This window comes from Colletotrichum navitas, assembly GCF_030913465.1.
Source record: "Colletotrichum navitas strain CBS 125086 chromosome Unknown LY79scaffold_23, whole genome shotgun sequence".
NCBI lineage: Eukaryota > Fungi > Ascomycota > Sordariomycetes > Glomerellales > Glomerellaceae > Colletotrichum > Colletotrichum navitas.
Window position 1 is genome coordinate 260,786 of NW_026850569.1, and position 12,458 is coordinate 273,243.

Here is a 12,458-nt window from a genome sequence, read left to right on the forward strand (position 1 = left end):
CGCTCCCTAACATGCGTAGGTTGATGCACACTCCAAAGAGAACCAAACAATTGATGCTTCTAATGGTTAGACGGCTCAATATTTTCGCAGAAACGCATGTGCCTTCAGTGTAGCCGGGATGGACGTTGAGAGCGCCCATCACGGAGCAGGCAACACTGGACAAAGAAGCTGTTTTCCTAGCACCCACCTTCGCAACCCTTGAGAAATAGAAAAGGAGATTATGGCGTTGCGTAAACCATCCTCTGCCGTCACCACCGCACGCCATGTTTATATCAGAGTAGGAGGGAAAGAGTCAACTTGGGTGATCGGGCGATGTGGAGTGGATCCATCATACACATAGTATATATCCCTGTAAGCCCCGCGTATGCTACCATGATATTAGTCAATCCACAGGAATCTGTCATCAAGCAAGCATCTCATCCCCGATGGCACAATTGGCTAGCGCGTCAGACTGTTAATCTGGAGGTTGGTGGTTCGAGCCCACCTCGGGGAGTTTCAGTGGTTAAAATCCACCTATACGAGTGTTAAAATTTTTGTTCTTTCTATGCTTGCTCTAATCATCAGTCGTTTCGTTAAAGCCCAGGCTCGTTGCAGACATCTGCCAATTGCCCTACATCTGCCTCTCTCGTCTCTTATTATTATTGTTTTTTTCTTCTTTCATTTTAGGCAGATAAAAAATTTGTTCTTTGGACTTGGCAAGCAGCGGGCTTCTGGACTGTATCTCTCATGCATGTTTTGCCGAGCTACAAGCACGAGTGGAAAACGGTATTGTTGAATCACGCAGGCTCAACTTGTGTAGAGTCCGGGTCCACTGCTTGCCTCTCCCGTCCTGAAAGTCTCGACTAATCGTTAATTTCTGCAAAAACAAGAGCATGCAGCCGAGGCCGTAATGCTGCTACAGCAACGGTGTTCATGCTCTCGAGCCTCCCCAAGTGACCTCAACCCTCCCTCAACCTCGGCTCAGTTGAGGGGCCCTAGTGTAAAGGCCTTTGTACGTCGTGCACAAACGGGCGGCTGCCGTGTACTGCTGTGCTGTGTGCTGTGTGCATTCCAAGGCACCCACTCCACTACGGAGACGAGTCAAGTCATTGTCCTCGAAGCCCTCCTTCCAGAAGAGCAGCCAATCGTCGGTCCGAGGTAACATTTTAGAAGCGTCATCCGCGTCATGACAAGGCTCTCACAAGCTCCGAGTAATAAGCCTCTTGCGCATCTTTCCTCGCCTGTAGGTGATGGTCTGCACAAAACCCAAACCGATTGCCACCCATACCAGCGGGCAACTTCCGGGCCAGACGCGGAGTAAGCGATGCAGCCTTTGGCTAGTTCGAATAAGTTATACCCCAGAAAAATTTATCCTTTAAAGATTCTTCAGATAGTGGTTCTTGAACTTCTTGTTGGCCCGGTCCGCGCCGCGGGTGAGGAACTGGTCGCCAAGGACCTCGAAGACGAAGCGTCGAGGGGAGGCTTCTGGGGTCGTCGACGCCTCCGCGAGTGGCGCCTTGACTGGAATCTCGAACTTGAACCACGTTCCCTCCTTTGGCACAATCTTGATCTCGTTCTTAGGCGTGATGACCTCGAACGCAAACTTGCCGTCCTTTATCACAATGCCCTTGATGCCGACTCTGCTCGGGCAGGAGCTCCGGGAGACCTCGACAGCAGCGCCGTGGAACTCGGCAGCACTCAGCTTCGCGGCAGCAGCGGCGCCGCCGTGGTACAACTCGGAGCCCAGGATCTCCTCGATGTATCCCAGCCACAGGCGGTGGAGGGGCTCGAAGACGGCGTATTTCTGGCCTTGGCGGGGCACTTGGTAGAGGCCGCGCCTGTGTCGCTCGCGCGCGGACAGGGGCTTCGGCTTGAGCTTTTGCTTCTTCTTGGCTTCCTCACGAGCCTTGCGTCGGGCGTTCCGGGCGTTGGACGGCGGCGGTGGCGAGCTTGGTCTGAGGTAGAGCGGTCGGTACTGGATTTTGTCGGAGAAGATGCGGTTGACGGTGTCGGGAGAATGCGCTCGCGCGAGGAGCGCCTGCGTCACGGGCTGGTTCGAGGGCGCCATATCGACAAGTTTCTTTCTGGGACCGAGTGTATTTGCGCGTGAAAGAAGTCGCCGCCGTGAGTTTCGGTGCGGCGCAAGACAGCAGCGAGTCACAGAGTCAAATGTTGGAGATGGATGGACTTTTGGGAAATTAAATGTTAGTGCCTCCAGGTTCCAGGTTGCTGGTGGGGCGTCAAAGGTACGTACTCTTTGGCTCTCGCTAAGCGTTGATAGTGGTGCCAACTGCCTGTAGGAGTCAATACAGTATCTGTATCCGTAAGTAGCAGCAAGTGGTGGCGGCTGCAGGGATGCATGGCGTTTATTCACATGCCGAAGCCGCGGCTTGACGGGGAAGAGAGAGAGAGCCTGGACCTCCTCTGAAGAGTGGCACTTGACCTTCACGGTCCACCCAGGCGGGCAATGACAATGCGACTCGGCTTCTTTTGGCGGCTGAGGAAAACAGTCCGGCGCATCCCCTACATACCTACTCTCTTCTCTCTATCTCTCTCTCTCCCTCTCTCACCCCCTCCCCCACAGAGTCCGTCACTTCTCCAACGTCATCTGCAACTTTTGGACCCCTGAGAAACTAAGCCCGAGTTTGCCTGCCCTTGCTTTCTCTTGCGCTCTCCCACTGTCGGCAATGGCAAAGGACCTTTGACGGACTGCTTCCGACTATCTATCTACCTACAGCAGGACAGACACCAACACCCATAGTATTCCCGCCCCGAAACCTCGAAGAACGGCAGATCCCAACGCGCGACCTGACCTGCCCCATTTACTCCAGCAATACCTTTGGCTACCTAACCTCGGCGCGCCGTTGTTTGCCCCGATTCTTCGCCAATCGACAATGGCAAAGAACGACGACTCCGCGCCGGATCTGAAGATCCTTGGCGATCAAATCACCCTCCAACCTAGCGGCTATGTCAAGCCATCCCAGCCACGCCATGATGAGAAGGAGGAGGCTCTAATGAAGCACATGGCCCGCTTCCGTTCCGAGCCGCTACAGTATGTACCGCCTGCACGTCGGCTCTTCCTCCGGTCTCAGCCTCCATGTCGATCCAGGAACGAGACTAACTTATTTTCCCCTGCGCCAGGTTCCTCCGAGAAGTCTCGCTCTACGTCTCCGGTACCGGCTGGCGCGCTTACGACAATGCCATCGGTCAACCCATTTTCTACCCCGGCTTCTCCGACAAGATGAAGGAAGCTGTCCTGTCGGCAAAACTGCTGCAGGAACGCATCGCTGACCTAGCCGAGAAGCGCGTCGCTGTTGAAGAGAAGGAAGGCTTGTTGAACAAACAAGACAAGGACTTTGACCTGAAGCGTGCGCGCAGACGGGCAGTTATTGAAACTGGAATTCAAGAGGTGGCGGAAAAGATGACGGACGATATGATTTGCAAGTTCGAGAGCAAGACGTTTATCCGGAGCGCATACTACATCACCACGCAGCTGCTGTTGCGGGCCTATAACCAAGGCATCCACGTATCCAGCGAAGAGGTTTTGAGGCTGCGCAAGGTCGCCGAGGAGGCAGAGAAGAAGAAGCAGAGCATTATCTTCCTGCCCTGCCATCGGTCACACGTCGACTACGTCTCGCTTCAGCTCATCTGCTACCGCCTTGGGCTGGGTCTGCCTGTTGTCGTGGCGGGAGACAACCTCAACTTCCCTCTCGTTGGAAGCTTCTTGCAGCATGCTGGCGCCATGTGGATACGGAGATCCTTCGGCGACGATATCTTGTACACAACCTTGGTACAGACCTACATCGACACCCTCCTGCAGGGCGGATACAACTTCGAGTGCTTCATCGAGGGCGGTCGGTCGAGAACGGGAAAGCTGCTGCCGCCCAAGTTCGGCATTCTTAGCTTTATCCTGGATAGCATCCTGTCGGGCCGCGTAGAGGACGCCATCATCTGCCCTGTCAGCACACAATACGACAAGGTCATCGAAACGGAAGGATACGTGACAGAACTGTTGGGTGTGCCCAAGAAGAAGGAGAACTTGGCGGATTTTCTCTCTGGTGGGTCGTCAGTCTTGTCACTGAGGCTCGGTAGAGTCGACGTCCGGTTCCACGAGCCTTGGAGCTTGCGCGGCTTCATCAACGAGCAGCTCACAAAGGTGTCTAGGCTACCGAGAAGCCTTAACCTGGACGTAAACGACCCCGAAAACACGGCCATCCGCCAGAGGCTCCTCCGAATCCTGGGTTACAAGGTCCTCTCTGACATCAATGATGTCTCCGTGGTCATGCCAACAGCCCTGATTGGTACCGTTCTGCTTACCTTGAGAGGGAGAGGCGTTGGCAAGGCTGAGCTTGAGCGCCGCGTATTGTGGCTCACCGATCGCGTGCGCGCAAAGGGCGGTAGAGTTGCTCACTTTGGTAACGCGCCACTCTCGGATATCATTGAGCGTGGTCTCGACGTCCTGGGCAAGGACCTGGTTGGCGTTGTCAAGGACCTACCGGAGCCTACCTACTACGCCGTCGATCGCTTCCAGCTTTCATTCTACCGCAACATGACCATTCACCTATTCATTTCGGAGGCCATAGTAAGCGCTGCCATGTACATGAAGGTCAAACAGGGAGGCGGCCCGGCCATGCAAGACATCGCTTTCGACGAGCTGCAGAACCAGATTCGGTTCTTGTCGTCGCTGTTCCGCGGGGAATTCATTTTCCCCAGCGAAGGTCTCGCTGCTAACCTGGAAAAGACGCTACGAGACTTGGAGGCAGACAAGGTGCTGAAATTGCACCGGGACGACCAGGGCAAGGTGACCGTGATTGGTCTCTCGGATCACGAGAGGGCGGTTGGCAGAGAGAACTACGACTTTTACTGCTTCCTCATCTGGCCGTTCATCGAGGCTAGTTGGCTCGCGGCTGTCTCGTTAATGGGCTTGACGCCACCTCTGGGCCAGAAGGACGACATCTGGATCGAGGCGGCCAAGGCCCAGGGCAGCGCACAGCTGGTAAGCATGCATGCGTAATCGTTCTCAAGGGAAGCTCCACTAACATCTTCCCAGCTCGGCAAGACACTCTACCACCAAGGCGATCTCAGCTATTTCGAGGCAGTAAACAAGGAGACTCTGAAGAACGCATATCAACGGTTCGAGGAAGAGGGCATTCTCCAGGTCGTCAAGTCCAAGGACCCCAAGGTTCCTCCCCGACTGCGCCTCGACCCGGAGTGGCGTCCTTCCCGCGATCCGGAAACCGGCAGCCTAAATGCGTCTGGTCGGCTGTGGGACTTCACCGAGAAGATTGCCTCGAGCAGACGAGAAGGCAAAAACCGTCGCGACGGCGCCACTGTAAGCACCCGTGTGCTGCGCCTGACAGACCTCCTGGGAAGCAAGTTATTCGACGCCGCAAGGAACGTGGATGGCAAGGGCGTCTCGCCGACGCTAAGTGTCGAGGATGCGCGACAGCTCACAAAGAGCGTCAAGGAACAGAGAAGACGCCGGTCGTTGGAGAACCGCGCACACTTGTAAATGATGTATTACTGTCAACGCATAGAGCGGGTATGATTATCATGATGATGCACATCTTATTCTTTTTCCTTTTCCTTTTCCTTCTTTTTTTTTGGGGGGGGGGGGGGGGGGGGGGGGGAGCCGGGGGGTTACAAAGCATGACATTCTCGAGTGGTGTCCAAGAGGCTTTTATAGCATCATGCGATGAACAAGTAATGGTTACGCCCAGGTCCTCGTCCCAATTCGTGAAGCCGGCTGTGCCAACCCTCTGACTTTTACTGGGTATTAGGCTTGAGGATGATGTTGTCAATGAGCCGCACCGCCGGCCCATTATTGTGGCCAAGGTCCTCGTCTGGCTGCGGCTCCTCCACCGGCAACATCTTGACGGCACCGCTGAGTATCCCGCCCTTGGTGGGGACGACGGTGTTGATTTCCTGCATGGAATCCGGGTCCGCTAGCGAGATGTAGTCCACCTCGAACATGACCCTGTCCTTGGGTGCCGACCTCGACTGCTCCGACAGTACGTCGGCGGCGACCCGGTTCGCGGCGCCGAGGATCGCGTCGCGGTCCAGCGCGCCCTGCTGGTACGTGCCCTCGGCGGCCTTGAGCGCGCGGTGCAGCACGGTCGCGACCTTGCGCCGTCGCTCGCCGAGGTACACGTTGCGGGAGCTGAGGGCGAGGCCGTCGGGCTCGCGCATCGTCTCGCCGACGACGACCTCGACGGGTAGCATAAAGTCCTCGACCATGCGGCGGATGATGACAGTCTGCTGGACGTCCTTCTGGCCAAAATAGACGCGCTCGGGCTGCACGATGTTGAACAGCTTCATGCACACGGTGGCGACGCCGCGGAAGAAGGTCGGCCGGCTGGCGCCCTCGAGGACCTCGCCGACGGGGGTGATGGTGACGAAGCTGCCCTTGCTGTCGACGGCCTGGCCGGGGAAGCCGGCGGGGTACATCTCGGAGGTGGTCGGGGCGAAGACGGCGCTGACGCGGCCCAGGGCGCCGCCGTCGTCAGCTAGCTCGCGGTCGAGGTCGCGCAGGGCGGCGGCGTCGCGGGCCCAGGTGACGGGGTACGATTCGAGGTCCTCGGAGACGCCGAATTGCGCCGGGTTGACGTAGATGGAGACGACGACGTGGTGGTTCTCGCGGGCGGCGGCGCGGATGAGCGAGAGGTGGCCCTCGTGCAGGGCGCCCATGGTCGGGACTAGGCCAACGGAACGATAGTTGACGACGTGTGGGCGACGCCACTTCCGGAGATCTGAGACGGAGCGGAACACGCGAATGGGGCTGGAGGGGAGGGTCTCGGCGGCGGCGGCGGAGGAGGATGAGGAGGAGCATGCCGTTCGGAGCTGGTGGTGGTGAGCACGTGCTGGGGTTGTGCCCGCGGCGCGGAGGGTGCGGGCGAGCATCTTGAGCGGGCTCAAATCGTGTGGATGAGACGAGAAATCGGGGATTGCGTGTCTTAGGGAGGTAGGAAGGGGATCGTGGCCATTGTGGAGGCGCAATGGCTTATGAAGTCGGCGAACTGTGATGGTTTCTGCGGCGGATTTTTGGGGACGGAGGGAGAGAGAGCTTTGTGTGGAGATGGGCGCAGGGTCTTCGGTGAGCTCGGTGAAGGCGGCAGCTTCGGCGGAAGCTTGTGTGGGTCCTGCAGGTGGAAGAATCTGACGTAAGCAAATTATACAAGCGAGATGAGTCAGCATGGGACCGGGGGGTGCCAGGAGACAGCCAACTGACCGCCGACTCACCGAGCCTTAGCGGGTGGTGAGGTTGGCGTGGGCCGCGTCGGGGAATTCGCAGCGTTATCCACTGAATAACCTCGCCAAACTTCCCGCTGTCACAGCCTTTTCCTTCCTGGGCTCCCATGCTCACCTTCTTTTTCCCAACTCCCCTCTTCCTTCCCCTCCTTACCTTTCCGTGCCTTTGTCTGCAGGCGGCCCTCTGTTAACGCGATATCTGTTTCTGTATTTTTTTTTCTATTGTTTATTTTGGCAGGTTTCTAGTCATCTACCTCATTTTGTGACATAATGCGTTGGGGACATGGAGTCAATGCCAGGTCAGTCTCGTCGTACACATGGTACAGACGACCTGTACGTGTGACACGACTACCGGTATACAAGATTGCCGTCAGTGTTTCTCCTCGGGCCGTGATCTCGCCCATAGCCGACCAAATCGGCCACCCCCCCCCCCCCCCCCCCCTCCTCAAAGTCTGAACTTGCCATCCGCTCTCCCTTCTCGGATTTTCCCAAGGGCAAAACAAAAAAAAGGCAGAGGAAGAAAGCGGCCGAATCTCCCTCGGCTCTTCTTCCTCCTCTTCTTCTTCTTCTCCCTTCCTTTTCCCCCAGAAAAGCCTTGATACCGATTTGTCAAGCCTCCTGTTTCACGCCTGGAGACGCTTTCTTGGCATCTTGGCTGAGATGTAGCAGAAAAGCCCGGCAGTGGTTTCCGCCCTCGTCCAACCATGCTCGCCCTACCGGCACTTTCAGACGAAAAGCCGTCACGACAAATGGAACCCTCGGTTGCAGCGCGGGGTGACATTCAATCTCCCTCCGCGGACGACGACTGCGACGGGTGTGACTCGGCACCGAGGATTTCGAAGGGGGAGAGGATTAATCCCCTCTCTCCCCCCCCCCCCACCCCCCTAGACTTACAACCGCAAGTTATAGCACTGATGGGCTATTGTCGTTGCTTTTTTGCACGGCATCGCCGGCTGCTCTGCCAAGAGGCGCAGGTCCAATGTGTGGGGGAGCCTGTGGCACAGGAGACTCGAGCTGTACCACCAGCTCCGCCAAGCTGCTCGATCAGCCCCGGCGTCGGTTGCAGATGACTGATTCGAGAGGTGGCAGGAAAAACCAGGGTATTTGGGGCGATTTGCATTTCGACTCGTCGTCCGGGCTGAGGAGTCGCCCCAGGGGCCAAGGCCGACAACCCCCCACATCCGGGACACCACAAGTTGCGTTCCCGCTTCCTCTAGGAAACGCCGTCAACCCAGGGGATAACGCAGGCAGGCAGGGCAGAGCAGGGCAAGAACTACCAGAGAAGCCCATCCCCCCCCCTCCGGATGCGATGTGTCAAGCCTTCGTCCGCGCAAGACCCTTTACAGTGGGGGCATATCGATGTGGGTATGTGTCGAAACAAGATGACGATCTAGCTGTGACTACCTTTTTCGCCACGGAGTACAAGCAGAAAGTCAGTAACACGGCGGTGTCGCTGTTCCTCCACCATTCGCTGCCCCATAGAAAATACAACCTTGTGTCTCCAATTCGCCGAGAAACATGACGCGACAGCTTTCTGTCCTTGAATGATCGTCCGCCTTCGCTTTCCCGGCTCGGTTCTGGTACGACATTTATGGGACTAGGGCCCTAGGCTCGCTTCTGGATACACTTTGAGGGTGCTTGGATAACAAGTGAGGAGAGAAAAAAAAAAAGCATACGACGACGTGCTACGTTCCTGAAGTATCGCGCCCATAAGCTCGGTGGACGCGGCGAAGCAGTCACAACTGACAGGGAAGGCAGGGGGGGGGGGGGGGGGGGGGGCCGAAAAGCAGATATCCATCCATACGTGTGGCTCTCGCGACTCTCTGTTTCAGTCCTGGGTTCGTCTGGTGCAGGTTTCGCACCACTGGACGGCACTTGGCAACATTAGCATCATCATCTTTCTTGGCAAAACCACCAACTCGCAAAAGACCGCTCGCTACAGCCTGCTGTCGGCACGCCAAGTTGGTTGGGCCAGTCTCGGCAGCTAGAACAGCCGAGTGCGGGAGGGGGGGGTCATGGCACTCTACGACGACTGGGTGGGACTCTGATAGTTTAAACCCAGGGATAATTTGCGAGACCAGACGAATCTTGAGACGGGGTCAAGCCGCGGGCCCCTCCCCTTGTCCCCGATAGTTTACCCGAAAGAAAGGGCAACGAGACGCGGGCAGACGCAACGACTTGTGTTCATTACGGGAAAGGTTACAGCGAGCGCGGTCTCTCTCGACCAGCGCAAAGACCAAACGAAACAAGGGCAAAAACTTCCCTCCAGCATGTTGAAGGTTAAGGCAGTACTTGTGTTTCCATATTGGATGATAAAGCACCGCAGGTACTGTGCTAACCTTCAGCAAGCTTTGAGGAGGTTTGGTACCGGTATACTCGCGACATTCGTCGCCCATATACGCACCCCAGACGGGGCAAACTGGCACAACTCAAATTGGCCCAAAAAAAAAAAAAAAAAAAAAAAAAAAGAAGAAGAGAGTTTATGCTGTCGCACCCCAGCATTATAGCTGGGAGAGTTTGAGACGCCTCAACGGCTCTGATCGCCCACCATGACAGATCGGCCGACATGGAGGGGGTGGCTGGTTGTCGCTCTCACAACCGTAGTCAGCAGTTGAGCCGCAGTTTCCTTGCGGCTGAACCGAGGCGATTATTAGCCGGTCGTGAATTTCGAAATGGCAGAGACTTTTTGGCTCTGGGATCGACGTACCCGGGCAGGGAAATGGTCGCGCTGGAGGGCGGCGATCAAACCGACCCGGACGGCCTGGAGCAAACATCCGGCCGGGGTGGACAGAGATGAGAGAGGGGGAGAGGAGACGAGAGGGAACAGGCGATAACCGGCCATATTTGGCACGATGACGGTGGGGCGGGTTTCGTTCCCTTTTTTGTTTTGCGGACCGTCCGACAGATGGGGCGGTAGAATACGACGGTCCGCGACCGTGACGCGCGGAACCGGTGGCTAAGCCCAAGCCTCCCCGCCAGACGAGAGGCATCATCACCCGGATGCGATCTCAGCTTGCGACTGCAATTGCAACTCGTCCCGCAAGTGGGGGGGACGCGGCAAGTTTCGCTAAGTCATCGCCGCGGCGGGCCTGACTGGTGATGGACATATCGGGTGGAGCAGAGAGCCCACAAATTTCCAGTCGTCAGAAAGGGACGGAGACCCGGGGAGGGGTTCAAAGGCTAAACCAAGGCCATTCGTCTTGATTGCAACGGGATGACTCCCCGTAACCATGGGACTCGGTCGTCTGAGGTAAGAGAGAGAGAGAGAGTGTGTGTGTGTGGTTCGAAGGGTTTCCTAGGGAGCAAGAGAAGCCGAAGCAAGTCTCTAACGAGAGTGTCGACAACGACGGACGAGGCAACGCGTTCACGGCCCATCCCTGGACGAAAAAGAAAAGGAACACACGTCGTCCTCGGGGCAGCGTTGTGTGTTTATGCATTGCTTGACATTTACTTGGCATTCGGTTGATACGCCTGAACCGTATTTTCACAGCGGCTGGCGGACACGACACTGCGGCATTGGGCATTACCAGGAGGAGGAGAAGCAAGAAATCCAAGAAGCAGAAGGTGAGAGGGAAAGACATTTGAAATGGCCACGAGATGATAGGGTCCAATTGACCGTAACTTTCTCCCTCTCGCAAAATCGTGCAATTTGTGTGCTGTTCGTCGTCATGGTTGGTGGGAGTGGTGGTGGTGGTGGTGGTGGTGCGGGTGCGTGTGTTGGTTGAACCATGATTCTAGCCTGCAACAGCGTCCCGCGCCAGGCACGGGAGGCGATTGGAGAAACGCCCTGTGGCTGTGTCTGCACGCATTTGGCATGATGGCATTGGCCCGAGAGACACACGGGTCGCGAGCTGGTCTTGCCCTTTCCCCCATCGTTGCGAATTATTCACGAGGATTCTCAGTTCGGCAAAAGGGGGTGTTTTCCCGCTGTGCACCGCTGGTTGTTAAAGGCCATCGGGGCCGGATCAGACGGCGCGGACTTACGGCTCAGCCTGCGCGGGCTCTGGCCAGATTGAGTGCCAGACCAAGTCAGGGCAAGTCAGGTCAAGTCTAGTTAGTCAGGGCAAGTCAAGGCACTAGGCATTACTACGTATATCACACATTCACACATTAGTGGGGAAGACTCGGTAATGCTTTCATCGTGGCAACGATGCATGACTTAACGTTGATATACAAAAGTTGCAACAAGGCGCAACGCAGCGCAACGCCAGCCCGCCGTGTCTCTGCTCCGGACGGTCCGTCGCCAGCGTCGAGGAATTGAAGAATGAACGCAGGCAGGCAGGCACATGTGCAGATCAGTCCTTCCCGATCAGTGTGACCAAAGACGGTGTAGTGTACATGACCTGTACGCGTGTACCTACCTTGCAGAGTACCTTACCGGGGCAGTTGGTGGCTGTATGTACTTGCCCTGGAAATGCCACTCTCAGTCGCTTTGTACTGTACGTACCTGTCAGCCATCGGCAAACGCTTCTTCCATCTTAAAAAGTGGATACCAGGGGACTCGCTCCGGTTTGAGAAGGAGGAGGGGGGGGAGGAGCGGAGGAAAGAGAGAGAGAGAGAGAGAGAGATAGAGGAGAGGCAGGCACAGACAGAGAAGAGACAGAGAGGGAAAGAGACGAGGGAAGAGGGGAGAGGAGACACCTGCCTTGCCTTGCCGGGCCGGCCGTCTGTGGATCAAAACACGCCCTGGTGTGTAGGCGTCAGACATCGTTTTACCTGGCTGTGTCGAGTCGAGTCTATCTCCAAGCTCCCTCCCTCCCCTTACTCGACTTTTCCAAGCCACACACCCACCGGCCACCCATCCATTCCTCCCTCCGACCTTTGGCCTCCAGTTGGCTGCGTCTCATTTCTCTCTCTCTCTCTCTCTCTCTCTCTCTCTCTCTCTCTCTCTCTCTCTCCCCTCTCTCCTCTCTCTTCGTCCTCCGTCCTCCGTCCTCCGTCCCTCACTCGCTCGGCCTGCACCTTTGCATCCACTCTCGCACGAAAATGGTTACCTTCCGCTTGCTGTAGGCCCTCCCCCTCCGAGCCGAGGGTCTTCTCTCTTCCACACACACCCCCCCTTCTAAAACAAACCTGAGCTCAATGATCTGTGGAAGAAGAAAAAGAAGAAGTTCTGGACGCACTTAATTCCGACGTCGACCATTACGTTTTCCTAACCCACACTTCCCGACGACCGGCGCTGCTCACTCCCCTCTTTTACCCACACGTCTGGTGGCCCGTCTTGCTAAACA

The 12,458-nt window shown here is 56.6% G+C and overlaps 6 protein-coding genes and 1 non-coding gene across 7 annotated transcripts; 3 read left to right on the plus strand and 4 right to left on the minus strand.

Annotated features, from left to right (window-relative positions):
* The first annotated feature begins 419 nt into the window (after nt 1-419).
* Nucleotides 420-493, plus strand: LY79DRAFT_t102. Its single transcript has one exon. It is a non-coding gene; the product is annotated as a tRNA-Asn (tRNA).
* An 861-nt stretch (nt 494-1,354) lies between these two features.
* On the minus strand, nt 1,355-2,047 carry LY79DRAFT_513545 (ribonuclease P protein subunit p29; the record flags this gene model as incomplete). The annotated part of the gene is made up of 1 exon (XM_060554506.1): nt 1,355-2,047. The coding sequence occupies one exon, from the start codon at nt 2,045-2,047 to the stop codon at nt 1,355-1,357; it is 693 nt and encodes a 230-aa protein (XP_060415093.1).
* Nucleotides 2,048-2,426: 379 nt separating this feature from the next.
* Nucleotides 2,427-5,590, plus strand: LY79DRAFT_551013 (acyltransferase). Its single transcript, XM_060557608.1, has 3 exons — nt 2,427-3,031; nt 3,121-4,975; nt 5,030-5,590. The coding sequence occupies exons 1-3, from the start codon at nt 2,874-2,876 to the stop codon at nt 5,489-5,491; spliced, it is 2,475 nt and encodes an 824-aa protein (XP_060415094.1). The 5' UTR covers nt 2,427-2,873; the 3' UTR covers nt 5,492-5,590.
* Nucleotides 5,591-5,600: 10 nt separating this feature from the next.
* On the minus strand, nt 5,601-7,116 carry LY79DRAFT_551014 (pantoate-beta-alanine ligase). Its single transcript, XM_060557609.1, has one exon. The coding sequence runs from the start codon at nt 6,877-6,879 to the stop codon at nt 5,746-5,748; it is 1,134 nt and encodes a 377-aa protein (XP_060415095.1). The 5' UTR covers nt 6,880-7,116; the 3' UTR covers nt 5,601-5,745.
* An 815-nt stretch (nt 7,117-7,931) lies between these two features.
* Nucleotides 7,932-8,592, plus strand: LY79DRAFT_551018 (uncharacterized protein; the record flags this gene model as incomplete). Its single annotated transcript, XM_060557610.1, has 2 exons — nt 7,932-8,041; nt 8,137-8,592. Coding segments are annotated over 2 exons (566 nt in total), but the record flags the coding sequence as incomplete, so codon positions are not given.
* A 952-nt stretch (nt 8,593-9,544) lies between these two features.
* Nucleotides 9,545-10,310, minus strand: LY79DRAFT_171841 (uncharacterized protein). The gene has a single exon (XM_060551220.1). The coding sequence runs from the start codon at nt 10,218-10,220 to the stop codon at nt 9,729-9,731; it is 492 nt and encodes a 163-aa protein (XP_060415097.1). The 5' UTR covers nt 10,221-10,310; the 3' UTR covers nt 9,545-9,728.
* Nucleotides 10,311-10,859, minus strand: LY79DRAFT_171836 (uncharacterized protein). Its single transcript, XM_060551219.1, has one exon. The coding sequence runs from the start codon at nt 10,806-10,808 to the stop codon at nt 10,401-10,403; it is 408 nt and encodes a 135-aa protein (XP_060415098.1). The 5' UTR covers nt 10,809-10,859; the 3' UTR covers nt 10,311-10,400.
* Nucleotides 10,860-12,458: the final 1,599 nt, after the last annotated feature.